This window comes from Nipponia nippon, unplaced genomic scaffold (genome assembly GCF_047370975.1).
Source record: "Nipponia nippon isolate SJK-2023a ecotype South Korea unplaced genomic scaffold, ASM4737097v1 scaffold_11, whole genome shotgun sequence".
Lineage (NCBI taxonomy): Eukaryota > Metazoa > Chordata > Aves > Pelecaniformes > Threskiornithidae > Nipponia > Nipponia nippon.
This window is the reverse complement of record NW_028262302.1, coordinates 21878918-21905181: the sequence shown is the minus strand read 5'-3', so window position 1 is coordinate 21905181 and position 26264 is coordinate 21878918. Positions and strand designations below refer to the sequence as shown.

At 48.7% G+C, this 26264-nt stretch overlaps 1 protein-coding gene across 6 annotated transcripts in view; it reads right to left on the bottom strand.

Annotated features, from left to right (window-relative positions):
- Window positions 1-25773, bottom strand: part of INF2 (inverted formin 2) — a 43439-nt gene extending 17666 nt beyond the window's left edge. For 3 of the 6 annotated variants that reach the window (XM_087747866.1, XM_087747871.1, XM_087747872.1), the window contains exons 1-8: window positions 25684-25773; window positions 6750-7158; window positions 5279-5394; window positions 4579-4738; window positions 3723-3756; window positions 2509-2650; window positions 2264-2405; window positions 780-1733 (exon numbers count right to left, since the gene is read on the bottom strand). In XM_087747866.1, the coding sequence (XP_087603992.1) occupies window positions 780-1733; window positions 2264-2405; window positions 2509-2650; window positions 3723-3756; window positions 4579-4738; window positions 5279-5394; window positions 6750-7146 (1945 nt within the window). In that variant the 5' untranslated portion in view covers window positions 7147-7158; window positions 25684-25773. Of the gene's footprint in view, window positions 1-779; window positions 1734-2263; window positions 2406-2508; window positions 2651-3722; window positions 3757-4578; window positions 4739-5278; window positions 5395-6749; window positions 7159-9561; window positions 9672-14082; window positions 14250-25662 lie in introns of those variants that run through there. The other 3 variants (XM_087747867.1, XM_087747868.1, XM_087747869.1) reach the window with 3 other exon arrangements.
- Window positions 25774-26264: the final 491 nt, after the last annotated feature.

Here is a 26264-nt window from a genome sequence, read left to right as displayed (position 1 = left end):
TAATCGAGCCTCCTTATATAATGCTGGCTATGGGACTGCTTGAATTAATTCCCACTGCACTTTCTTAAACATCTTCTTTTTAAAAAAAAAATCACCCAGATGTGCCTGTAGAAGTCTCTACTGAAATAATCCCAACAATTAACTGCTCCTGTGATTGAAAACATGCCTTATTTAGACTTCACCTATTCCAACTTCCATGCAGTGAATGCCTTGCTTGTCTAGGACAAAGCTCACGTTGCCTGTCCTGGCTTCTTCTCACATTTCACGCTTCTCTTTGGATCCACTACGACAGGGAAATGTAACCCAAAAATCAAGAGACAAGTCAATGATTCTCATGGCTCTCCAATTCTTTCAGTGTCCTTCTTGAACTGTGATGTGATCCTTACCTGCACTCTTACTCATGACTTTAATATACCCAGATGCAAGTATAGATGAACTGGAGAATGAAAGTCTGGGGAACCCAGATCAGAGCCTGTTGAGAACTCAAGCCTAAGGCATGCCATGGTGGATTAGGGAAATATTCCTATCCCTCCCCTTTCTTTTAATTTCAAAGTATTTTAGTTATAAACAAGCTATTCCAAATGACTGATTTAGTTGGAATGGTTATTATATTACATTAGTAGTTTCATGCCACTTTTAGTTACTTAAGCTCTGCAGGTCAGAAGGGGAGGTTGTGAAGTGTCTAAATGGAGTCAACCACATTTGACAAACTCAAAGACAGTGTTTTCTCCCCTGGGTCACCCCTAAAGCTGCAGTGACTTTATGGCAGAAGCACCCACCTCTCACCACGTTTGAGGGCAGCTTCTGCCAGTTCAGCTTCTTCATTCTCAACGTTGGCGTCTTCACTGTCTTCCGGGGAAGCCTGCCTGAGCCAAGAGGGCAGCTGAATTGGGAGGCCACCATGGCTTCTATATGATCTCCTCCCATGCCAGGCAGGACGCTTGGAGGGGGAGGGATGCCCCCCATGCCAGGCAATGGAGGTGGAGGGGGAGGGATGCCCAGCATGCCAGGCAATGGAGGGGGAGGGGGAGGGATGCCCCCCATGCCGGGCAATGGAGGTGGAGGGGGAGGGATGCCCAGCATGCCGGGCAATGGAGGTGGAGGAGGAGGGATGCCCAGCATGCCGGGCAATGGAGGTGGAGGGGGAGGGATGCCCACCATGCCGGGCAATGGAGGTGGAGGGGGAGGGATGCCCCCCATGCCGGGCAATGGAGGTGGAAGGGGAGGGATGCCCCCCATGCCAGGCAATGGGGGTGGAGGGGGGGGAATGCCCCCCATGCCGGGCAATGGGGGTGGAGGGGGAGGGATGCCCCCCATGCCGGGCAATGGAGGTGGGGGTGGAGGGGTGCCAGGGAGCGGAGGGGCTGGAGGTGCATTCATCATGGGGGATGTGGGGGTCACTGCTGCTGTGCCAGAGGGCAGGGGTGGAGGTGATGGGGGTGGAGGTGCTGGGGCAGGAGCAGTGTTGGGTGGAGGGTTAGATGTCTGCGGCAAAGCAGAGCAGGCTGTGAGCTGGGAGGACGAGATCTTTTCATTGGCGGGTGGCCCTGAAGGAGGTGCTGGTGCCTTGGAGGGGTTTGATGATCCCGCTGCACATGCACATGGCTCTAGCTCAGCCTGGACGCCTCCAGTTGCACTCCCGGACAGCCGGTTTTCAGCTCGCTTTAGCTTGTTTGGAAGTTTCTTGATAGATAACAGCCTCTCGATGACTTCTTCAACGGTGTTACCTTGGACTAGAGAAATGGGTCAGGGTCAGAGAAGGGGATGGGGCCCAAAGGTTGGTTCACGCTATTCAACCCTCGCCAAGCAGCAGATTTGGAGCCACAGAGCCCACTCCCTGGTGTCACTTTAGACAACTGCACTTTTATCTTCCAGGCAATTTCCTTCCCATGGTCCTGGCCCATAAACACTGTTTTGAACATGCCTGCAAGCAAGACTAGCGAGCACCATCAGCAAGATGCCAATGAGGACAGATTCCCCCTCACTCCCATCACTCAAAGCTCAAGGCTTAAGCATCAGAGTGAGACCATGAATCCTGAGCCCACTGATAAATGTGGCCAGCTCTCACTGGCATCCACATAGCTGGGGCTTTGCATCAAGACTTGATCCTGTGCAGCAGGTGTAGCTTTGTCCCAGCTTCTGTTCACCTCTTAGCAAGTCCTGTAGATTATTCTTATGCATTTGGGAAGGACTGTTGTGGGCACTGAATGGGACAGGGAAAACAAGAGGAGAGTGCAAGCCTGGATGGATACGTCATTCTTACTGTCATTTGCGAGCAAAAGGGCTCTGTTCACTACCGCGTCCAAGGACTCCCACAGAAGGAGGCTGGAGTGATGAGACGGTTCCAAGTGCAGCAGGCTCTGGAGGATGGACAGCAGCTGGATGGAGACTGGAGAGCGGCTCACCTGGAACACAGGGCAGCTTCCTGTCACAGCAAGGCTGGTTCCAAGCAAAGTGTGTTAACCTTGCCATTGCATGACTTTGCGCCCCACGTGAGGGCCTACTTACTTTATTGAAGAGAGATGAAAAGACCTCATGATGATCATTCATGTTTATCCCATCACATATCTTTAATAATTCCTCATCATCTTCTATCTTGAACTCCTCAAATGTATCACACTGGATAAGCAGATCCTCTTCCTCTATGTCTCTGCAATATTACAGCATTCATTTTCACTGGAGAGCCCTTCACTGATTTTCAGATGACTGTTTTTGTTTAAATGGCTTTTATCTCTTTGCCTCTCAGACTCAGCCAGTCGGTGGTGAAAGTACCCAATTCCACCTTATTTATGAAGGATCAAATGCCATCAGTGCATCCTTTCTTGAACTAAATGTACCTGTTTCTACAGTTGACACATACACATGAATGGGACTTTTCATGGCATAACCTGGCCCAGCGTGTGCTTTGTATGGACTTCTCCTTGGAGGTGTAACAACAGAGTGGCATTTCTACCTTTTTGAAACTGGACCACCACCTTTTTTTTTTTTAAAGTCAAGACAAATTGAAAATATTCCAATGATGTTTCTGTTTGAAAAACTTCCTTCTCTGTTACTCAAAATTGGATTAAAAACCCCCGAACACTCTAAAGCCAACTTCTTCAGCACTCTCAAGACCACTCAGTGCAGGAACTCTACCCTTGCTAGGTGTCAGTATTGAAAGATGGTCTCTTCCCTAATTTTTATGGGGTTGAATGAAGCAATTCCAGTTACATGGATAACTGCAATTCACATATAATGCATTCTAGAATTTATCATGGGTGTTTCTGACAGAACATCATTTTTAAATTAAGAAACTGTGAAGACAGGTATGCCCATCTGGATATGCATTAGTAAAGTGTCTTAGCTGGATACTTCTGAGACCAACACCAGCAGTGAAGGGGTTTGGGCACAGCAAGCTGCTCAGTGAGCCCACAGCATCACTTCAGGTTCAGTCCAGAATGCAGCCTCAATGAGGATGTCGCTGAGCCTTGCTCCATCTGTGCCCAGAGCCTCTGTCAATGCCATCTGTGCCAACAGCTGTCCCCGTGACACGGGGGCTGACAAGAGCATCTTAACACTGGCCTAATGCCTCCGGTTCCCCTATAAGGGGTGCACACTAATATGGTCCACTCCACCCAGGTACACTTCACTTCACACAACCGAAGGCTGATAAGTACTAAGTTTCCACAGCTATGTTACTGTGAATCTCATTTATAAAAGAAAATTTAAACAATGATCCTTACCTTAGCTTGTCTAAAATATCCAACAGATGAAGTCCTGGAAGAACAAAAAAAGAGATATATTGGCATTATGAGCTACTTGGCACTGATATATCATGATCTTTATATAATGTTATGCTCATATACACTTTTTGCAGAGATAATAAGTGAAAATATCTTCAGATGGATCTGTCAAAGTGAGTAGGGTCATCCGGTAAATGAAGAGACCCATGGTATACATGTCTGCAGCTGTGTGAACCACTGCAGCATCCCCCTGGAGTTACTGAGGGATACAGGCACTTCTGGGGCACGAGTCACCTCATTCTGAATTAGACATCTAAAATCAGTCAGATGAACGGTGCAGTCAAATCTCCCTTGCTTTCCAGAGAGAGAAACGGAGCCCAGGCTCACCAGCTCGGATATATGCATTATGTGAGGTGAATCCTAACAATGGTACCTAGGATCCTGGTATTCAAGCCATTGGAAAGTACTTCTGAATCACAGGGCAGGTTCTGTGGCTCAACTGAGTAGACACAGGGCAAAGAAACCTCATCTACTCTTATGAGGAGTTGCAAAGTATGGAAATGTGGCTATGTAAGATGGTTGGTTATAGAAAAGTATTGAAGAAGCTCAAGTGATACAGTGCTGCTGGGATTTCAGAAAAGATCAAAGCTATGGGAAAGCAGCAAAGTTAAAAAAATCTGGTTACAGAAAGGTTGTTGAAGAGAATAGAGACCGAAAGAAAAAAAAAGAGTCTGGGTTTAATATTTGCAGTTTTGTTCTGCAGCCCTCTTTAGTCACCTTGTGGATACACCTGAAAATAAAACTGCTTCGCAACTGATTTTCTCCAGAGAAAGTCAGGTGCAACAAACATCCTTACCTATGAACTCATTTCTGATTTGTGTCCTTGTTCTTAGCTCTTCCTTCCCCAGTATGATGGCATTGATAGCACTCAGCAGTGTCACCATGTATGGCACGTTATCTGTGTTGGAGAGCTCGTTCATTATGACACTGAACCGATACTGCTGGTTCTTCACGCTCTGTTAATAACACAAGTGATATTTCTGTTCAGACAGTTCAGGAACGTCTACCACTTTGGTGCAGGCTCTCAGATGGAATTAGCAACTTAAAACCTCTCAGTTTATCCCACTGTCCACAAGACGTGAAGATACAGGTAAAAGCAGTGCTCCTCCATCATGGAGCAGGGTCTGGTTGACAGAGAAAGTCACTGAAACTCCTCTTGGATCCCTTTACGCTTTCTGATAACTGATGCACCTACCTGGGCTTGTGGCCAGTGAAACCCATGGATGTGGCACTATCTATTTTGCTAATCTGGTAGTGCTTTTCCTGTCAAAAAGGACCTTGTGGTTGGCAGTCATCTGTCCAGACAAGTCACAGAGCAGCACCATGGACTTCTGCTGATCAGGCCAAATTTCCTACAGTTTTCACCTTATAAATGCCGGCTTCTCTTACCAAAATGATTCAAAATGACCTTCATTCCCAGCCCTTTTCTGTGGTACATGGATCTGCCTGCATGGATCAGAGCAGAGCTGCACCTCCTGCTTCAGCCCAACACTTGCCTTGTAATGGTCCAGGGCATCCAAAGCCAAAGCGTGGCCATCTGACGAGTAAATGCACAGTGCAGCCAGGAGCTCAAATACTTGCTTTTTGACCATGACATTAGTTGTGTCAAGTGCTGGAGGAAAACCAAACCAAAACAAAAAAGAATTTATAATAACATTCATGTTCTGAATCTCAGTGTCTTCTGCTACATGGCTTATGACCAGTGGCAGAAAAAAGATGGAAGGAGTGGAGCCAGTACATGGAAGATGGAAAGAAAAATATCTCAATTTATAGATATTCCATCCCAACAGCAATACCTGGTAGTAACTTCTAGTGGGAACAGTTAATGCTGGTTCAGGTACCCTACTGGCATTTTGGTGCTGCTTGTACGTGTTCATTTCTTCCATGTACCAGTGGTGCACTGCAACAGCAGCCAAGATCTCAGCACTCACAATCACACATTTTATTTCCCATTTTCACATATGGGTATTTTCCAGAAGAGCAGATGAACCATTTTCCTCAATTAATGAGTCTTATTTTTAGTGCAGAAGCACCCATTATGCATATCAAGTAGGCCAATTGTTGTAACCAGTCCCCTTATGTTCCCTTTTTTCCACTATTCTTTCTCTGTGATCCCTGGGAGTTGGGAGGAGTGGATTAGACCATCTTATTTTTCCTTTATTAGTCCACAAAGAAGCTTGACCTCTGAAAAGCCCAGGGTACCTGCCCTGTTTTTCACAGCACAAAAATGCCAGCTCTATATTTCACACTGGTTAAGAAAATACAGGGTGGAGAGGAAGGAAGAGGACTTCAAAGCTGAAGAGGGGGGCAAAGTAGCTTTCAAACTAAATGCATTTTAAAGAGCTATTAATAAGGGTTTCCGGGCACAGCTGTGATCTCAGCTCTGTGAAGTAGCACAGAAGTCATCCTCCCAGCACCACCGTCATTAAGTGCTGTACAATAAGTCCTAGGAGATACTCTGACGAGTTTCATACCTAATGACAAGCCAAGTGAAAGGCAGGAGAGAGTGAGTGGCATTATCTACCATATTCTAGAAGGAACAGAGGGAGCAGCGCAGAGAATGGGCTCTCTTGAGTCTAAACCATGCCACCTTCCCTCCTCTTTACAGGCTACAAGTCTCTAAGCCCTTTCAATTCCTCTCCCTCTGCCCTTGGGGCTCACAAAGACTAAATAGCAAATGTCTGCTGACAACTGAAGGGTTGAGGACTTCTCATGCCTGCATACAACTAAGGCTGGGTTTATCCCCAGCTTCTCAGTAAACTATAAAGATATTTGTGTGGAAGTAGAATTGGGTGGCAAGGGCAATGTGATTTCAAAGCAGTACTATTTTAAAGAAGAAAACAGTATCTCATTAATCAGTTGCAACCAACAATTTGCAAGAAGCCTGGTGCAGGGCAGGAGGATAAGCAACGGGAAAGTGCCCCCTATGCCACATGTGATGGATGAAGCAGGAAGATGTCTTCTCACCTTGGAAGAGTTTTCTGACGTATCCCTCGTTGCTGACAATGTATTCGATGCCTTTGTGGGAGTTCATGACCGCTCGCACACAGTTAATGCAGGTGAGCTGAAGCAAGGCATCAGAAATCCTGGCCACTCCTCGCCCGGACAGCCTGTCCAGGGCCTCCAGGAGGAGGTCCAGCCCGGACAGCTCCAGGAACTGGACCATCCAGGCATCATCGCTGTTTTCCAGCCGCTTCTTCAGCCCGGAGTAGTTCACCACCGACGGCATTTGCAGGAGACGGATGCACAGCTCCGGCTCTGCATTTTCCAGGTTGGCCTCCGACTGGTCGGTCTCCTGGGGCCCAAGTTTCTCCTTCAGGGCAGCCCACTTCTTGTGGGCACCTTCCTTTTTGATTGACATCATGAACAGTTTGTCCTGAAAGAAAAAGAAAAGACAAAGTGAGAAGTTTGTCTGGACTGACCAACAACCCTCCGGCAGCCCTGGTTTTCCTCCCAGCAATTGGGATATAAAGCTCTACTGCAGCAGGTCCCTGCTCCTAGGCCAGCTCTCCAGCACACAGGGCACACACTGGAACCGGTCCTCTGTTGAAGAAACTCAATATATCCCCTCCTTAACGACACACATGACATTCAGGCCTTGAAAACCCTGTAGAGAGACTCTTAGCACATCTAAGCCAGCAAATACAGCTTTAAAAGTAGCCAATTTACACCAGTCAATAGCCACTACCTATTTTCATGCAGCGAAAGGAAAAGGTTGGAAGTAGCATTATCAGCTCTGAACTCCTTACGCCCATTAAGCCACTTTAAAATCTCACTGTGCTGGAAAGGCTGTGCAGTTTCTAAGCATTTGTAATGGGATGGAGAAGTAATTTTGAGCATGTCCTCCTCATAAGAGCATCTGATTACCCTGTTATTTTTTGCTTTTGTTTCTTTTGACTGATGCGGAGGTTAGTTTTATAGCACTCACTTAATCTCTTCCTGTCTGCTGTAATAGCAAATATGCTTGCAAAATGCGGTGCTTGTGCGTGATAATGTGAGAGCCTGACAGGTTGCAAGCGGAGGGACAGCAGTGGGAGGCTATGAAAACAGCAGTGCGTCTTTTTGGAGCTGGAGACCACCTCTTCAAGGCCCGTCTCCCTGGAGGACATGGCCTGTCTCAGCCATGCTGTTACCAGCAAGGAGGGTGAGGAGCTGATTCAGCACAGAGAAATAGCAAAGCCAAGTCTAATTAACCCTTGGTGCCAAATTTTATGTTTTAGGCAGGATCCTTATTTTTCAGATCCGCAGCGATTAAGTTACACAATGCAAGTCCTTTTCAAAGCTGAATGCAATAGTTTTAAAGCTGAATTGCTCCCAGAAAGAACAGTTTGTCCCACAAAAGGGGGATAAACCTGCTGGACCCCAAGCCAGCCACTAATGTTACCTCCCCTCCCTGCCACACCACCGGGACCTCTGCTTTCCTGGGCTGGTGAGCCCGCATGGAGCTCCAAATAACCTGGGGGCCAGGTGGCCCCCAAAACCCAGCATGCGGGGGATTGAAGGGATTATAGGAGAGTCTTGCTTTCCCTTACCACCTCCAGCACAAGGGTTTCTAGCCCTGCAGCGTGTAGGGAAAAGGCTTGAAAATATAAACTGAAAAATCTCTGAGAGGTTTTATTTGCCAGAAAGCAAAGATAAAGGATGGACCATTTACAATGGTTGGAAATAATCTCATTATTTTAAAGCTTGCCTTGTGATTTTTCCTGAGGATTGCGCTGCTGACAAAGGTCCTGGCTGCTTCGCTGCAGCAGAGCCGCATGGCTTCTGGTTTACCCCAAAGTCTCATTTTGGCAGTCACCCCTTTGGAAATATACAGCCCAAAAGTTTGCTTGCTAATTTGCAGTAGGCATTTAGGGCATGTTATTATGGGCCTAAACATGCCTCTTGGAAAGACGGAAAGTGCAGTGGGATGGGATATTTGAGAGAGCTTGAACAATTTCCCTGGGGCAAGGTGATGGTGGGACTCTCTGGCTGGGGCACTCAGCTCACAACTCACAGCATCAAAGGCTGTGCTGAGTAAGGGTCAGAGGGGTGGTTGAGTTAGGGGGATATGGTCACAGAAAATCCTTTTAGAGAGCTCTGGAGAAACCCTCTTGCAGAGTTTCCCTTTGCTTCAAAGGCTAAAGAACTGGCCAAGCGCCCAGTTGTTCACTGTTCTGTTATCTAAAAAAAATGATGGTCATGATCAAAAAACATGCAGTTGCAAATATACCATCTGAGAACACACTGTACAGTTGAAAAGTAATAAAAAGGACCATATTAAAAAAAAACAACCTCAAACAACAAAAGATCCTGCCAAAGCACAGGCTTGAGTTTCTAAGATTTGTCATCACTGCCGGCAGCCCAGAGCCCTTAATCACTCCTGGTAAAATTCTTGTTGGAGTTAGTCACCCCTAGTCACTCCTCTGCACCCAAGCCCAGGAATTTGGGTTAGGCTCAATGCAAAGGAGAAGAGAAATCCTCCCTCCCCGGAGGGACAGAAGCGAAAGCATCCTGTCCCAGGGTCACAGCCCTGGCGATGGGGCAGCGTCCTACACCTCTCACCACAGTGAATGTACAGTCATGGGGCTGGAGAGGTGCTCCCAAAGAGCTGTGGTCAAATCCTGCCCCGTGCTGTGCATCGAGCCCAGCAGTCCACTTCCAGTGCCTGCGGGTGAAGACCTGCAGTGCGGGGTAGTGCTGAGGACCATCCACGTGGGGCGGAGCACAGCTCATCCTGCCCAGCCCCATTCTTTGGTGGCTTCCCCGAAGACCCAAGATCCCTCAGCCTCCTGCTGACCTGGGTAACTGGGAATCCACTGTCCTGGATGTTCCACTTCTGCACAGGGGATGGACACAAACCCAAGGGCTGGTAGCAGGTGCCAAGCCTTGGCTCGCTGGGTGGGACTCGGCCCTCCTCTTGGCTCTGCTGTAACCCAGGCTCTTTCCTCTCCCCAAGGTGAAAGTGTACACCAAGCAGAGAATCTGGTTTTGAGCCCTGTGTGTGCACAGAAGAGGCTTGTGGTCCTGCCGGGTGAGAAAGCCTGCAGGAGCGGCCATGGGAGGAGGACAGTCCTCCCAGCTCACGCCTGGGCTCTGCCCTGCCTGGGGCTGTGCCGGGAATCGTGCCGTTCAGACGAGGGGCTGCAGAAGTGGCTGCTGACCGCAAGCTCCCTCTCTCTCAGTGTGACTTCTTTTTATACTCAGCAATTCACTTTTTTTATTTGCATATGACTAAACATTTCTTATCGAATCAGATAACAAAGTGGGCTGGCTTTTTGCTCCCAGTTGTACAAATGCTTCATTATGTATCATATCAGCTACAGAAAGTCAGAGAGATTACAGTAGCATTACTGACCTCAGGCTTAGCTGATTTCTGAAAATTAAGCTCAACCAGTGCAACAGGAGACAGGCAATACCGACAGAGCATCCTGTTTACCAGCGGATTTGTGCTGAATTATCCTTTCCTCCCCACCTGCTCCACACAGATGTGAAGAGATGAGAAACAAACCCAGGCAGGTACCTCCCCAAACAGTAGCGGCTTGTGTTTTTATGCACTAAGCTAAACAAACTGGATTGATTAAGGATTCTCTTCCACAGAGAGTGCACTCTTTTTGTGGGGAAGAAAAAAAGATGGCTAATGTATCTAATAGTAAAAAGAGAGTAAAGTAAATAGGAGCTCTACTATATAAATGGAAAGGAAATAAATATGGAGGAGACCGCAGTATGATTCTGCAGATGGTGTGATAAATCTGTTTACAAACACAGATATGAGTGATATATTATGAATGCAATATCTTTCCATATTTTCCATGAAGCACAGTGTTGCAAAGCCACTCAGATACATCCTTAAAGGGCTGGTAGTTTCACCTTCTATCTCTGACCACAGGAGCTTATTAGCAGGTAAATGATCTCGGCAGAGTGAGACAGATAAGAGATTAAAATGGAACGCATCTATCTGGCTGTCTCACAGAGGCCATTTAGACTATGCTGGCTGAGGAAAGTCCCCTGACAAAAAGAGACAAGGTGCTAGACTTAAAAGGCTGAATACATCTTGCCTCCTGCTAGCCAAAGAGCATGGGGAGCTTTGCTTTTTTCTGCCCAGGCCATAGAGGAGGATGGGATGGTGGAAGCAATGTCCCCAGCCTCTGTGTCCGGCCGTGCTTGCAGCACCCATGGTCTGTCCTCCCCGGGTACGTGCTCAGCACCGGTGCTGGGTGCTGCTCCAGAGGGCACATCCATATGGTGCATCTGTGCTTGCTGCTGCGGGGACACCCACAGCCCCTAATGTTCACTGTGACAAATGCAACCCTCTCCTCATCTTGCTTCTCACCCTCAGAGGTTGGTTAGGCCTGATGGGGAATGACAACTAAAGAAGCATCAATGTAAAAATACTCTTCATTTGAAGAGATTCCCTTGGGAAACATAAAGGCATCATCAAGGCTTGTCCTCTTGCACCTGGCCACAGCAACATTGCGGTTCCTGGTGCTAACTTTTTGGATCATTGGGTTTGCAAAGCTGTGATATTCCCTGCTTCCATCCAACCCAGTTCATAAAATTTCCTCCTCCTTTGTTTTTGAAGCAGGTGCTTCCCAGATTCAGTTTTCTGTGCCCCTCTGTCCTTCAAGTCAGCTCCTAGGGAGATGACATCTGTGGGAGCTAAATCAGGGCATGTCAATACTTTCTCCATCCTGTGAAGCTGGGGAGAACAGGGCTGCACAGCACAGCTTTCAGTCTAAATTATTACATGCCTCCAGGATGAGATGGATCACAGCAAGGACTTGGGAGAACATGTAAAAAGAGATTTCTCAGGGCAGCTAAGTAAAATTGAGTGAAAACAAAACGGAGAAAAATTACAGGCCAAAACCATTCTGATTTTTTGGAAGCAGACCTGCTGCCCATGCTGCTGGACAGGGGGGCATAAGGGGGAACAGTAGCTCCTTGCTGCCCTTTGAAGAAGTCTGATCCCACGTGCTGCCCTCGCAGTCCTCCGCTTCCCTCCGCAAGGCCGCTGGGGCACACCGCCGGCCCCTAAGAAAAGCTCTTTTTTTGCTGCTCAGCCCCTCCTCCCTTCCATGCCTGTGCCTGGCACTCCGGAGCCCGTTCTGCCTGGCTGGCTGCTAATGATAGGTTTTGCTTCTGGGTAGTTCCAGTTTTCACTCTGCTGCTGGGAATATGCCGAGCCTTTGTATTTTGCAACATGTCAGACTACTCAGTCACTAAAAAGAAACAACATCCTGGCTTTGTGCTTTCCAAAACCACTTCAAGAAGCGTGATGGGTTTGTTCCTCCTCTCCTCTTGCTTTCGTTTGTACTATTGTGTTTTCCCGTGCAGCGTCTGAGCAGCTCGTGTACATACAGGCTAATGAAATCATCTTCCCATGCACCGAAAGAAGTAGGGGAGGCCTACAAATCTCTGTTTTAGAAACCAAACTGACCCCTTGGTGTGGGCCCATTAGCATGGGTAGGAACCAGTAGCGTTCGTAGTCTCCCAGGGGAGCTGACAGTAAGGGTATGGTGGGAAATTGAGACATGCAAACAAAAGGCACGGTTTGCCCAACAGACCCTGCCTCAGCACGCAAACCAGCCACTGCTCCATCCTTTTTCTGCCATGGCCAGTAGCCTCAGTCATCTTCAGATCTAGGTCTTCTTGATCCTCAGCTGTATCAGAGGCTACTGATAAAATACTGGCTGCATAAATCATGAGTGAATTATGCTTAAAAAATTAAAAGGTCTTGGAATGAGTGCCCGATTTTGCTCTGCATTACTGAAGAAGTTTCTGAAGTCTCCAGCACACTACGCTTTGCTTTGGCACAGCCCATGTGTGAGGCAAACAGGAGCTGTCACAAAGCAGCCCAGGTCGGCTGTGTCCTCAGAGGTGTCGTATCGTTACAGGGACCGTTTCATCCTTAGCAAACGAGGGAGCACGGACACGCAGCCCGCTGTGGCCGGCGGGCAGCAGCTGTGCCATCCACGCGCTGGCTGGTGGCGGCACGGGGCTGGCAATGGCTTCTTCTGGCAGTGAACTCCCAGGAAAGGACTTGAGTGCACAGACAAAAAAGACCATGGCCATACCGGTATAAATGTGTATGTAGTTTACCAGTATAGCTTATTCTTTTACAAAGAAAGGAAAACCACATTCAGTCCCATCCACTGCTACTAGGATGTTGTGCCAGCACAGCTTCTCTCTCCTAGGCAAATATAAGCTATGATTATCATATGATGCCTTGCACAAGTGGTAAACGTGTCCATTCACTACATATTGGCAGTGGGAGGGTTACACCAGGATTAACTAAACCGGTAAAAATAATCACTGGTGCCTTCTTCCTTGCCAGTAAATAAGTAAATAAATCATCAGGCTGCTACAGGTACCACATACAAATCAAGCTCAAGTGAGATGCTCAAGGATGTTTATGTTAGGATCTTCAGTGGCACCTAAAGCCTTATTTATATTTAAAGGTTGCACTAGCTTAGCTTTAAATGGGTTTAAAAACACTCTTCATTACAACAGTAACACTGTCCGAGACGCTCAATAACCAATTTACCTTAACCCAGTAAGCTGGGTTTAAATCAGGCTGGTGCAGCTGTCGGACCTTCGCTTCAGAAATGGCCACTGCCACCGGTGAGACCCGGCCAGAAGCAAGGCGCCAGCCGTCCCTATCTGTTTGAGTGCCAAGTCAGCCGAACCAATTTAAAAAGCTTTCCAGGGTGGATATGAGCCCTGCGGCATCCTTGCATGCTACCACAGGCCTTCGGAGGCACGGCAGATTTTGGGTTGGAGGGATGCCAGGTGGTAGCCAGCACTCGCCCCACGCAGAGGGTGCTGGCTCCCAGCTGCGCTGCAGCAAATGGGGCTGCAAAAGCTTCACCCCGGTCTCACCGGGGCTTCCTCCTCGCTGTCGGTAGCAGACCCAGGGGAGCCAGCAAGGCATCCTGATCCCAGCTGGAAAGGAATGGGACTCTGGTCCGGATCCCATGAAAATGCTGATGGAGCCTAAGGCGGATCTGGGGCCCCCCCTGCTCCAGCGCCCGCATGCTCTGGCATCCACCCCGCAGCAGCAATTCCAGCATCATTTGGCATTTTGGGATGCAATTTATTATTATGATTTGGGGGTCATGTGAGAAGCAGAAACTGTTACCCAGCAACATGGACAGTGCGGTGGTAACTTTCTAAGGCTCCCCTGGTTCCCACTCAATGGGAAGCTGTCACACAAACAGATATTGCGAGAGCCAAAAACCTTTTATTGCTTTTTGTTTGTTTTTAAACACCTCCACAGGATGCCACGAGGACAGAGAAAACGGACAGAGGAAAGAATTCCTACCTCGGAGCTGAAGCCAAATTATTCTCTTGTCTCTCTTGCACAAAGGATCCTTCTCGACCGGCTCCCCAGCCAGCTCATTTTCTCCTCCTCTGCCAAGCAACCTTCAGTCAATAAAGTCTAAATCCCTGAACGAGCGTGTCTGCAAATCGCACGCTCTAAGAAAGTTCAACAGGATGTCTGCGTCTAATAGTATGTAAATACCAGTCTTCAGAAAGGTGCAAGCAAGTAACTTTTCTGTAGCCTCCAGGAAAAGCATTTGCATGTCATTTGTCACCCCACTCATTCACTCGGTGCTGGCCACTGGGAGGGTGACACTTCCCCATGGGCTGGGGAGGAGGGACGCTTGCACCACACTGTACCGCACATCTGTCTCCCAGCAGTAGAAAGCAATCCTGGCACAGGGTGACTCAGAGCAGGGAAATGATCAAAGCAGGCAAATGATTTGGCAAAGGAAGGGAAAGGGAAAAAAAAAAAGAAAAAAAAAAGAAAAAAAAAAAGAAAAAAAAAAAAAGAGGAAGAAGGATGGCCGGGGCGGGTGGGATGGAGAGTGTGGGGGTGGCAGGTGGTGGGGACAGCCCCTTGCATCTTGCATCAACCACGCGGGGTTTTCTGGCTTTGTGGCACCGGGGCTTTAAACACTGCAAGAATCTCAGAGGTCTTTGAAGTCCTGGGAGGGCCAGGACAGCTTAAAATAAGGAGGATGTCTGACCCATCCTTCTCACCCTGGGACTGAGGGCTAGGAGAGGGGCGGCACAGCAAAGGTGGGAGGCTGAGGCAGTGACCCCCTGGGCAGGGGCTTGGTGATGGGAATCCTGCTCTCACCAAGGCACCCCTAAGGTCCTGCTGGGCTTCGGTCTAGCCTGGCTTTTATGGGCTGGCAGGCTCTGAAGCCTTTAAAAGCTCTTTTTAACAGAAAACATCTCCGAGCCTTTCTGGTCAAGATTTCATGTGGAAAATAGTTTGTGAGCCACAGCTGTAAAATGCATCCATTCAGCCTCTTGGGAGGTGTTAACCAAAAGCCAGTTATTATTAAATTGTGAATATTTCAACATTTTAGCAAAGACCTCCTGCCTGGCTCAGGGTAGAAGTTAGACTTCAAATACCGTTTTTTTCTTACTCCATGAGGCCTCTACCCTGAATCGAACCCCCTAGATCAAAAGTTGGAGCCCACAGCAAGAGTTTTCCTGCCTTAGTGGGGAAACTCAACCCTCGTGTACACAAGCACAGCTCCACCAATATTAAAAATACACTGATCTCTCTGCCCTTCGGTCCAAATGCAGCTAGCCTTTAAGAGATAAACTTGCCCTTGTGCTTTCTAATTAAGGCATTTCACCATAACAATTCAACGTCCAGGGAAATGACTCTGCACAGCTCCCCATCCTGCTGTAGGAAGCACTCTGAGGGCGTGTTTATACAATCCAAGACAAACATTAATTCACGATGGGTTTTACATCAGCGAATGAATTTCACTTAATGTTATGTGCACTCCTAATGTGTAATCCTCAAGTCCTCAGAAGATCAGTTGCTAATCTGGTTCTTGGGAGCGGGATGGGACTCACAACAGGTTTTGGGGAAAAAAAAAAAAAGTTAAGAGAAAAAAAATTCCTGTAAAGAAAGGATTGTTGATGTTGCAAATTCCTGTCCTCACAGCAATGGAAGAAATTTAAAGGGCTATCAGCTCCCATCAGGTTTCAGCTGAAGCCTGGACCTGTGAGATATGCCAGAAATGTTTGTGTTCTTAGAAAGGCTGCATCGTCTCCCATATAAAAAAATAAGCAGAAGCAGAGAAATCTGGCTAAAAAGCAGAAAAAGAAGCTCTAGGGCTGCAGCATCCCTCTGTGGGCCCCATGGCACATGAACAGGAGCAGCGATGGGCAGCAGCTGAGAAAAATGAGGGGATTTGGATCCCAACTCCTGCTCCCAGCTTGTGCATCACTTGTGCTGCTTCCAGGTGTTTGCAGCCCTGCCTGGCTGCTGCCGGCAGCTGCCCACGCCCTTGCCAGGCTCTAACGCCAGCCTGTGTCGGAGCAGCTCCTGGCCAGAGGGATGCTTCTGCACCCTGCCGAGCTCAGCCCCCAGCGCCGGTCCATCGGCCCAGCTGTCCGTAACCCAGCCCCAGCAAAGGTGTTTGCTTTTCATGGCACGACCAGAAAGGGTCTGCCCATGGGGCTGTGTCTCTGACTGAATGCTTTGGGCACTGCCCGGGGAGCAAGGGTTTCCTCAGCACCCCTGGCCTCCTCTTCCTCTGGAGGAAGCAGCGGCAGCCCCATGCTGTTGGGCTTGGAGAGGGGTGCCGGTGGGAAGTCCGAAAGCTTATCTCCCAGGAGAGCTGAGTGCTGTCCTGAGGAGCAAAGATTTGCCCCCAAAACCACAAGGATGTAGGATGTTAAAGGCGTAAATCCTTTTATGGATCCATCCCTTCACGTCTGAGATTCTGTCCCAGCAACTTTGCTTTCAGGTTGCTCAGAGAGGGCTAACGGTTTTCCCCCAGCAAATCAGCCCAATTTTACCCTGATTTTCTAGCAGATGATTTGGTTGTCCTCTGAACAGTAATTACATCAAAATCAGACAGATTAAATCAAGAACTGAAAGTTTAGTCCCATGTTAGGTAAAGAAGAGCCGAGAGGCTCTACAGCTCCAGCATCACTCTGCTGCCTCTGGATCGCAACGCAGTGGCTCCCCTGCCCACACGGCGGGCCCACAAAATGCAGGAATCTAATTAAATAGAAATAAATACACCCCATTTGCCCTTAGGAATTAGATTATTCCTAATTACATCAGTGTTGTCTTGCTGCTCTACGGTTATGTGACGAATCAGCTCCCGTGCCAGTGGCTTGTCTTGTAAATTGTGTCAAGGATTTTGGAAAGGAGACACCCAGCTCATTTCTGGCTGACAGGGCTGCGATGGCTCTTTTTAGGTGATCCTGCCTAAAATGCCTAGTATCATCCGCTACTAAATTACTAAACATCAGCACAGCCACCATTCAAGAACTACAGGTACAATATTCACCTCTGCCTCTCTGTGACTGGCTTGCTGGGTACTGTGGCTCCTATGGAGCCAGTGAAAACAACCATGTCTTTATAGTGGAAAAATTAAGGTACTGGGAAGAAATCTGGATAATTCAACAACACTCCTTCATTCATCTGAGAACTGAACTCTGCGTCAAGCAACCAGGAGGACCAGTGTCAAAGAAAGTGCTGAAAGGGCACTGAAAGGGGGTTTGGCCAGATGAAGACACACAAATCTAGGGGGAGAGCCCAATCCTCCCCCTGCCCACAAGGAAGGGAAGGTGTCTGGCCTCTGCAGCACGACCCTGTGCCGCGGGGACAGCAAGAAACACCGGAGGAGCTGCTGGGGAGCAGATGGGGTGGCCAGCAATGACCCTGCCAGGCACTGGGAGAACACAGTGACAGCAGCTGGTTTGCTCCCTCCTTGGGGAGCAGAGACATCTAAGCATCCTAAGGAAGTCGTGGGAGCAAGATGGGAGCTGCAAAGCTGACTGCTCATTCTCCTGCTTACTGAATTTCTCTGCTTTCCTTGGAGACTGACATCCCTCCAGCCCTCTTGTCACAGACCAGCTCTCTGACTGCTTTTCTGCTGGATGCATTCACTTTAGATGATGCTATAAGAAGGAAAAAGAAAAAGCCTTCTGAAGTAGTCTTTGCCTGATAGATACTTCAGATAATGAAAACAAAGGACTCTGCTACTGCCAGCACACACGTATTTCCTGGAACTTTGTATTTAATGGGGTCGACCTGCTTTAAAGATCCAGAACATTTGCTTTGCAGCTTTTCTGCTAGGAAGTTTATGCAACAAAAAACATCCTGTTTTCGGGAAGGTGCTTCCAGCCAGGGAGACTACTCCATGAACTGTGAGGAACTCAGTGCTTTCTTTGGACAGGTGATGACAAAATTTTCTGTCAAAAACCCAAACTACACCAGCAGTTCTACCCAGAGCAAAGAGCAGAGACCCATGCATGGGTTTCTAAAGGATGTATGTGCTCCCAAGCACAGGCTGAGTAAAGAGCCTGATATTTATTCAGTTTATTTATCCTGCATACATATATTACACCCATGCTAAGGTTGCAGGGGAACCGCTTAGGAATTGCCAGGATGAAGGCTGCCCCGGTGGCTGAACTCTGCTCCCTTGCACACACGCTGGTGCTGCAGTAGTGAGAAGATGTAATTACAGGAAAAAGCCCTTTTGAGCCCTGCCCCAGCAGGAGAGAGGCAGGCACGTCCTGTGCTGCTTTTAGCCATACTCCTCCTGCACAAGCACAAACCCTCCTCACCCGCACAAGGACGAGGATCTTCCCTGAAAACCGGTGTGACACAGAGGAAAGGGCTATAGGCACCACTAAACCAAAGAGCTGCTCGGATCCATACGTTTACAGACATCCCTGCTGAAAAAAACTATGGAGACACCAGAATGGTGCACAAGGAAGCAGCTTTTTCCAGCTGTTCTCTGACCAGGCTGCAGATGCTACGCCCTCCTATTGAGATCAGCTTTTCTATTCAGCCGCTGATGAATCATGGTGGCTGGTATCTCACCTGGGAAACAGCCCAAGAGCAAACATCCTGAACATTTTTGTTCAGATAAGCCAGGATTCCTAATGGCACAGGCAAAGTGCAAATTGCACACGTTGAGGAGAACAGACCCAGATATTGCCAGGTATTTTCCTGCGAGCTTGTCTGAATGTGAACGTTATTAAGAGTAACCAGAGAACATGCTCAGCCGCTAACTCAAAAAGTTAAGCATTTGAGCCGTTTAAAACAAATTCTTGCACAGAGGAGAAAAGTGGCTCAGCATGATTTCAAAACTAATCCACTCCAAAGATGCCTTCAGACTATTTTCTCTACTGCTGGGTGAAAAAGTTTGAAGTCCCTATTTTGTAACGCAGTAATCCTAGAACATTGGCTGGCTTAACCCTTCACTTTGCTACTTGGTCCAGCTGTTTCAAGAGGACCTAAAGCTGTGAGTCCTAAAAATCTCTTTCCAGTTCTAACCCACAGTCTTGGAATTAATGTGAAAGGATTTTAATATGGCCCAACCAGCTGGAGGTTTATGATGAGATATTCTCATGCTGGGGCAAAATGACCTTACTATATATAGGTCTCACTTACATGCAGGGTATCTTATACCAACACTTTGATCTCTTTTAGTTTTTCCTATGTAATATTTTAAATTGCTTTAGAAACAAGCAGTTGATACTGTTTTTTTTCTTTGCAAAGAAATCAGTTGTTCAGTCATATCCTCAGGTTTGCATAGTCCAAAGAGCTGCAGTGCTTTATGCCAGCCGAGCATGTGGCTGTCATTGATCTTCAAGAGAAAAATCACTATATTTATCTGATAAATAAATATACAACTAATATTAGGATATAATTTTATAAGTGATTCATCTCTACACATATGGCTTCCTCCAACACTTGCTCACAAGTGTTATTAGAACAGGGGTTTGGGAATTGCAGGCTTGTAAATCAATTTAGCTTTGTGATAGTCCTTTCCCTTGCCTTTCTTCTAGAGAAATAGAGGCCATATTTAGGGCTTGGTAATGGTTGTGTAGGTTCAGTGCATTTCCAGTAACGGAAATAACAAAACCCAGAATTTATCCTTAGGTTTATAAAAGAAGCCTCAGGACTGGGTAAAGACAAAATAACTCATGAATATTGGACAGCTTGTTCTGAAATGTGGAACTACAGTCCATCAGTGCATAAACAAGCTAGCAGAGCCAAGCAGGCTGGAAAGCAGCCTTCAGAAGAAGAAATGGAGCCACTCAGCCAGGCTTTGGATGCAAGCTACTCGGGGAGCCGGGTGCCACATCAGAATGATGTAAACCAGAAGGGAAACAAGTCATAAAACCTATCAGGGAATAAAAATATTTGTTTTCCAGTTCACCTTCATGGCGGGCTCAAATTTGCACCACTTGTCATGTAAGTCAAGAACAAGACATGTTCACGAATCCTTCCTAAATTGCAGAGCCCACTGCTGAAGTGCCAGGTAAATATCGCAACCCACAGTTTCTTTTTCCGTGCAAACTTTTTTGCTCTGGCTCAGAGCACATTTGCTTTACTGCATTGTACACGTAGCTGAAAGTTAAGCCGACCAACTCTAAAGGATTTCTTTTTTTTCTTTTTTTTTTAAATAGAAGAAGTAATTAATCTGCTTTGGAGAATGAATCAGCCTTTTCTGAGCTAGAAACACACAAAGGAGAAGATTGTGGCTGTTTCTGGGGCAAGAGGGAGTCTTACTCACACAACCAACGTAGCGGAGGCAGCTGCCCAGTGTCCACAGCTGCGGCCAGCAAAGGTGGCAAAACCCCAAAGCCGGACCCCAGAACCCCCCGGTGCCACCCCGTGCCCCTGAGGGACCCCCTGCCCCGCAGGGAGTGAGCTTGGCCCTGGGCAGCTGCGCTGCAGCACAGATGGAAGAGACGGGCCAGTGCAAAACTAATGGTATGGGGTGGGCTGTGCGGCTGTGCCTCTCCTCCCGCAGCCCCCCTGGCTCCCACAGCCAGTCCCTTCACCCACACAGGGGTTGCACCCACTCCTCAGAGCAAACTAACTCTTTGGCAGCAGGGACCATCCTTTTATTTGGGTGAAGTACCGTGATCTGGGCCAGGCGGTGGAAAGAGCTGATTTTCCACGGCTCTGTTTCTTAGAGGGCTGTGGGAAGAAAAACATCGCTCACAAAAAAGCTGCTACCTTGTACTATGGGAACTTCTGTTTCCACCTGGGGCCTCTGTCAGAAAATAACACTACTGCTTAGCTCGCTGCTTTCACTGAACACCACGCAATGACTTAACAGAAAAGCAGGGCGGACAAGAAGTAGACAGTTTCCAGATAGGGGAAACCAGCACAACAGAAGACAGCTGCCTTATTAAAAATAATGCAATTTAATGGACAGAGCAGAGGGTAACAAAGTTATTCCTTAGCTACACTGACACACGGCTGCTCACCAAAGTTATAAATAAATAAATAGAAATGATGCCATCCTCATTCATCGACTCGGGGAGAGGAAATGGGCTCTGCTGCAGCCCAGGGCTGCTGCCGCTTCCCTCCCTTCGTCCCCTCCGCCTGCTGGGGCGGGTTGGAGAGGGGCCGTGTCGCCGGCAAGGGCCAAGCTCGCCGTGCAGCCCCTGGGATGGGGACGGGGCTGGCACGTCCCCTGCGCGGCATCGGCCCTGCTGGGGGATGAGGGGGAGCAGGCGGCCCCGACTCCGGAGAGGCTCGCTGCAGAGCCGACGGGAGCAGAGAAGACCTGCGGGTCTCCAAATTCTTCTGACCTCCGCAAGGGCAAAATCACCAACATTTTCCATTTTAAACTAGAACTAAATTTAGAGGTTTTATTGTTGCAGGGTGCCTCCTTTCCCACAGTTTCCTGGAGTGATGTCCAAATTCCTCCACTGCCCTTGCTCGTTAAAATGTGACTCAGCTCTCCCAGCTGGAAATATGGGGACCAACATAGTCCCGAGGCAGCCTGCTGCCATTAGTGGTGTCCTGCTTTGGCATTAACCATCAGCTTGGGAGCAGCAGAGGCAACAGAAGGCTTTGCAAGCTGGATTTGGGAGAAATCAGCGTTACTGAACCTGTGGGTACTGTGTGAGCAGCTATGCAACTTATCAACTGGAGCTTCCCTCAAGTCCTCCTAGCATCAAGGGCTGACCGAGGACACCTGCACAACAGACTCTAATGAAGCAGCAATACAAAGAGCAAATTCCTCCTCTGCCCTTAAACACTCCTCCAAATTAATACCATATACACTGCAGCGGAGGCAAAATAATGGTCATGGTAAGAAAAATAAATGGGAAGTCAATGCAAAATAACACCACGTGGTGACACCTACTATAACCAAGCCAAGTTGAACAATGTACCCTACCAACAACAAAATTTGGCAGCTCTTCATTTGCCTTTACATTTTTACTGGACATGGTGCTGGAGCAATGTCCCTTCTGAAGTGAGCTGTTACTCTTAGGATACTAAAACATTTTGGAATTGGCTGAGTGACTCCAATGCTGGGATGAGGACCTTATCCACTGGCTCTCACTCCTTCTGCCTTTGCCCAACCTCCTTTATCAGCTCAGCAGGTTTCCCAGAGCACCTCGAAGTACACCATCAAATGCTACAGAGCTTTTTGCAAACACTATTGCTTGCTTAAGATTTTCATTGCTGTGTGGCTTCAGCATTCCCAGCATTTTGAAATGTCAGCTCAAGTATCAAACTAGTAGAAAGAGCTGAATCTGGGAAAAATACCTGTTCATTACATCAAATAGAAAAACTGTCATGCTGTTAGACCCTCTCCGGATGCTTTCCGCAGATGTGAAAGGCTAGATTGACAAAACGACAACAGAAGTTCACCTGCCACATTGTACAACCACTTACTCCTAACTGCAGCCGCTCTTGTAGATGCCAGGCTATGACTCAGGGGCTCATGGGCTCCACATGCCCTCTTCCTATTTGTTTCTACATTCAGTTCCATAAAATCGGCTCCTCTTCTACCACTGATGACATCTGGTAGAAATCATAAGGCTTGGCCACTGCTCGCTAGTTATTTTTTCCTAGGAAAAGGGAACCAGACGATACTTGCCCATGACGAGGATCCTGAGCGGCACTGAGAGGTCACACAAACATAGCAAACCCGTTTTTGAAGCATTCCCGTCTTGCGCTTTGTTCCAGTTCGTACAGCATGCCTGCAGAACTGGAACAACTGGAATGCCGTGACAACCCCACGCCAGACCTACCAGCATGATGCCGCCCTCCATTAGAAGGAGAAAGCCAAGGCTCAATATTTGATATAAATTTTTTCCTTCTCCCAGTTTGGTCTTAGCATCACGGTTTACAGCATGGGACCCAAGAGTTCTCTGTGTAATTAAAATAGAGATTGTTTGCCCGCTCTGTTGCAGCACTTGGTGCTTTCACTGCTTTTTCTGGCCACTGGGAGATGAAGGCAGCCTCTGCAGCACAACGCTCACAAGCGCTGTATGATAAACTGCTGCCCATGCAATGCTGAGAAACACTGGAATAAACTTGAGTTTGGTGGGTAATACCAAAGGGATTATAAAATACGAGGTCAGAAGCACGTAGTCATTCTCAAGCCTCCCTCCTGCACTGAACACCAGGGGTATCAACGCTGCAGGGCTGTACCTAGCTTCTGCAAAATATGTAGCTATTTTTCACCTAGTTAGATAAAAAGCCATGTACCATGTTAACGAATGAAACAGGGATAACCCCTTGTGATACGTATGTCTGCACCTACCAGCTGCAGTATTCTGCACTGAGAAGAGCTGGATTTGTTCAGTGCCACTGTGTGATCCTATGAGTTGACTTTGTTATTTCCTCTGAATCATTATTGATACACCTTACTGCAAATATTAGGAGCAAGGATATTCAATGGGGAGTTAAATCTGAGCTCAGATATAAGCACTGAGTTTGTCTGAAGGTCCCCCAACTGTTTCAGCTCTACAAATATTGTTCACTGCCTAATCTATGCCATTGTGTTGCTACCCACAGCCGAATTACTCCCATCTTCTACTCATGGCTGGTTACGGTACAACGGTGGAATTAAAAATCTCTCATCAACAGAATAATCATTGCATAAAAAAAATAACTGAAGACATGGAAGCAAATGGGAGGGAAAGCGGGACAAAATGCAACTTAGTTTGCTTTGATAAGAACAATTTTCTACTCAGTTGCTCTGGGAAACTTATCCGGCATACCTGGCACACAAGAAAGCGCTGGAGTTCAGCTTCTAACACATCTGAAGTGCAGCCACTCGCTACGCAGCTCACAGTGAAACTGGGATTTAAGCCACGAAAGATGAGAATCTGTAATAAATAGGGTACAGATCTAAAAGGACCGGACAGCCAGTCCCACGGAAGGGGTCAGTCTGGCAAGTTCTAGCTTGTTTGGCATTGCACAGTGAAGAGAAAAGCATGCAACTCCTATTTCTATACTGATAAGAGAGAAAAGCATCAGACTGGGAGAACTAAGCAATCACAGTGCAAATATAAAGTAAGAGAAAGCCATATATTGGGAAAAAAATCATAATATCAGTTCAGTAAAGTTCTGAAACTTCCCCTTCCCAGGAGACTGGGAACAAATGAATTACAGTGGTGTGCAATAAGGCGTAATATCATTCAGTACTTAGATTTGCTGACCTGCCGGGTCCCTTCCTGTCCTACATTTAGACTATCTTTTACACAATGGGTCTTGTACACTGCTTGCATTTTTGAAGCAAAATTCTTGGACAACAGCCTAGAATGGGATTATTAACTTACAACAGGACAAAAAAAAAAATCACATATGCTCATAGGGTCCTGCAATCCCCCCCCTGGCCCGCAATTTTGGCAGCCACTGCTCCCCTGTGTAGTGGAAAAACAAGCTTAAGTGGATGGAAGAGAAATGAGATCAGTCGCCAGACAGCCCAGATTCTGAGCAAGTTCAGTGGGGCGATGCTGTAACTCTGCTGACTCCAACTTTTCTTTTTAACTGACTTAGGCCAGAAGTTTTCTCGCAGTCTACCAGGGAGCCTGATGTGTTTTCCAGCCAGCAGGTTTACTGAGAGAAATTCCCCAGTCTCAGGAATTTGAGAAAAATGACATACAGTTCACAATGCCTATCTGGTACGGGGAGGGAGGGCCATGAACACCGTTTTGGGGTATTTCTCCTAAGAACAGTGTATCCGAGCACTCCTTCCCTGCCCCCAAGTTCTGGAATTCAGCTCCGCGTGCTGATTTTGCAAGAAGCCACTTCATCATTGCAGAGCTATTGAGCAAAAGGGAGGATAAGGCACAGGAGAAGTATGAGTAAGCCCGGGCAAGACTTGGGAAACCGTGTCCGAAAACCACTGGATAACAGAATGTTTCAAAATAAAAGCATAAAACCAACCCAGCCCCGGGAGCAGACACAGCAGCCGTGCGCTATATGCTAGCAGATGCGCTGTCACAGTCAGGCACAGCAGGACCACATCCCGTCTGCACATCACACCGTCAGACCTGCAACCTGGACCACGTTGCACCTACACGTCATGCCGTTGCAACTGCCATCAGGACCACGTCGCACCTGTACATTGCGTAGCTGCACCTGCGAGCCAAACCACATCCAGCCCGTACATGGCATCTTTGCAACTGCAATCCATACTAGCTCCCACCTGTATGTTGCATCGTTGCACTTGCGATCTGGACCTTGTCCCACCAATACATCACACTGTTGCATCTGCAGTCCGGACCGACTCCCACCTATCGGATGGACTGTCAGACCGGCAGTCGGGACCAGGTCCCGGCGATGCCCTGGACCGTCCCACCTGCAGCCCAGCCCAGGTCCCACCCACGCCTCCCCACCCTCGCACCTGCAATCCCCCCCTGCCGCTCAGCCAGCACCTCCCTGCAGCGCCCAGCAACACCTCCGAGCAGCCTGCGGGTCTAGCGGGGTCTTTCCTCCCTCGATACCAGCCCTATGTCCCCGGCTGGGACCGGGGGAAGGATGCCCAGCCGGGCTGCAACCCCGGGGGGGGGATTCAGCCCAACTTCTCCCGACCGACCGGACCCCTCTCCCACGACGGCCCCCGGCGGGGCTCAGCCTTACCCCGGCGGGGCTCAGCCTTACCCCGGCGGCCTCCTGCGGGCGGGAGGCGGCGCGGCGCGGCGCGGCGGGCACCGTCCCTGCACCGGCGCCCGCAGCCGCCGGGCTCTGCCCGCCCGCGGCAGCCGCGCCCGGTTCCGGGGCGGAGCGCGGGCGGTGCGGTGCGGCGGGGCGGGGAGGGGACGGGGGGGTCCGGACCGGCCCCGCCGGGGAAGTTTCTCCCCGCCCGGAGAGGGGTCCTGCCGCGCCGGCCCGGCCCCGGCCGCCCTGCCGGGGGTATCCCCGACGGCAGCCCCGCTCCCCTCCTCCGGTCTCGCCCTGGCAGAGGCCCCGGCAGAGCCTGCCCGGAGGAAGGGCCCTCCCCGGAGCCAACGTGCTGCGTCCCCCTCGCCGTCCCCCTCGCCCGTGGGCATCCCGGAGGCAAGCGCTGCCTCCCGCCCCGGCAAGAGGCATCTTACAGCCCGAGCTGCTCATTGCCCGGCGTAGACACCCCGAGCCCGGCGTGGGGTCCCTCTCTGTCCCGGGAGGGGGCTTGCGTCCGCGGCCCGGGGCTGGGAGGTGAGTGGGGAATCACGAACTCTGGGGAGGAGGCTGCTCAGGCGGTC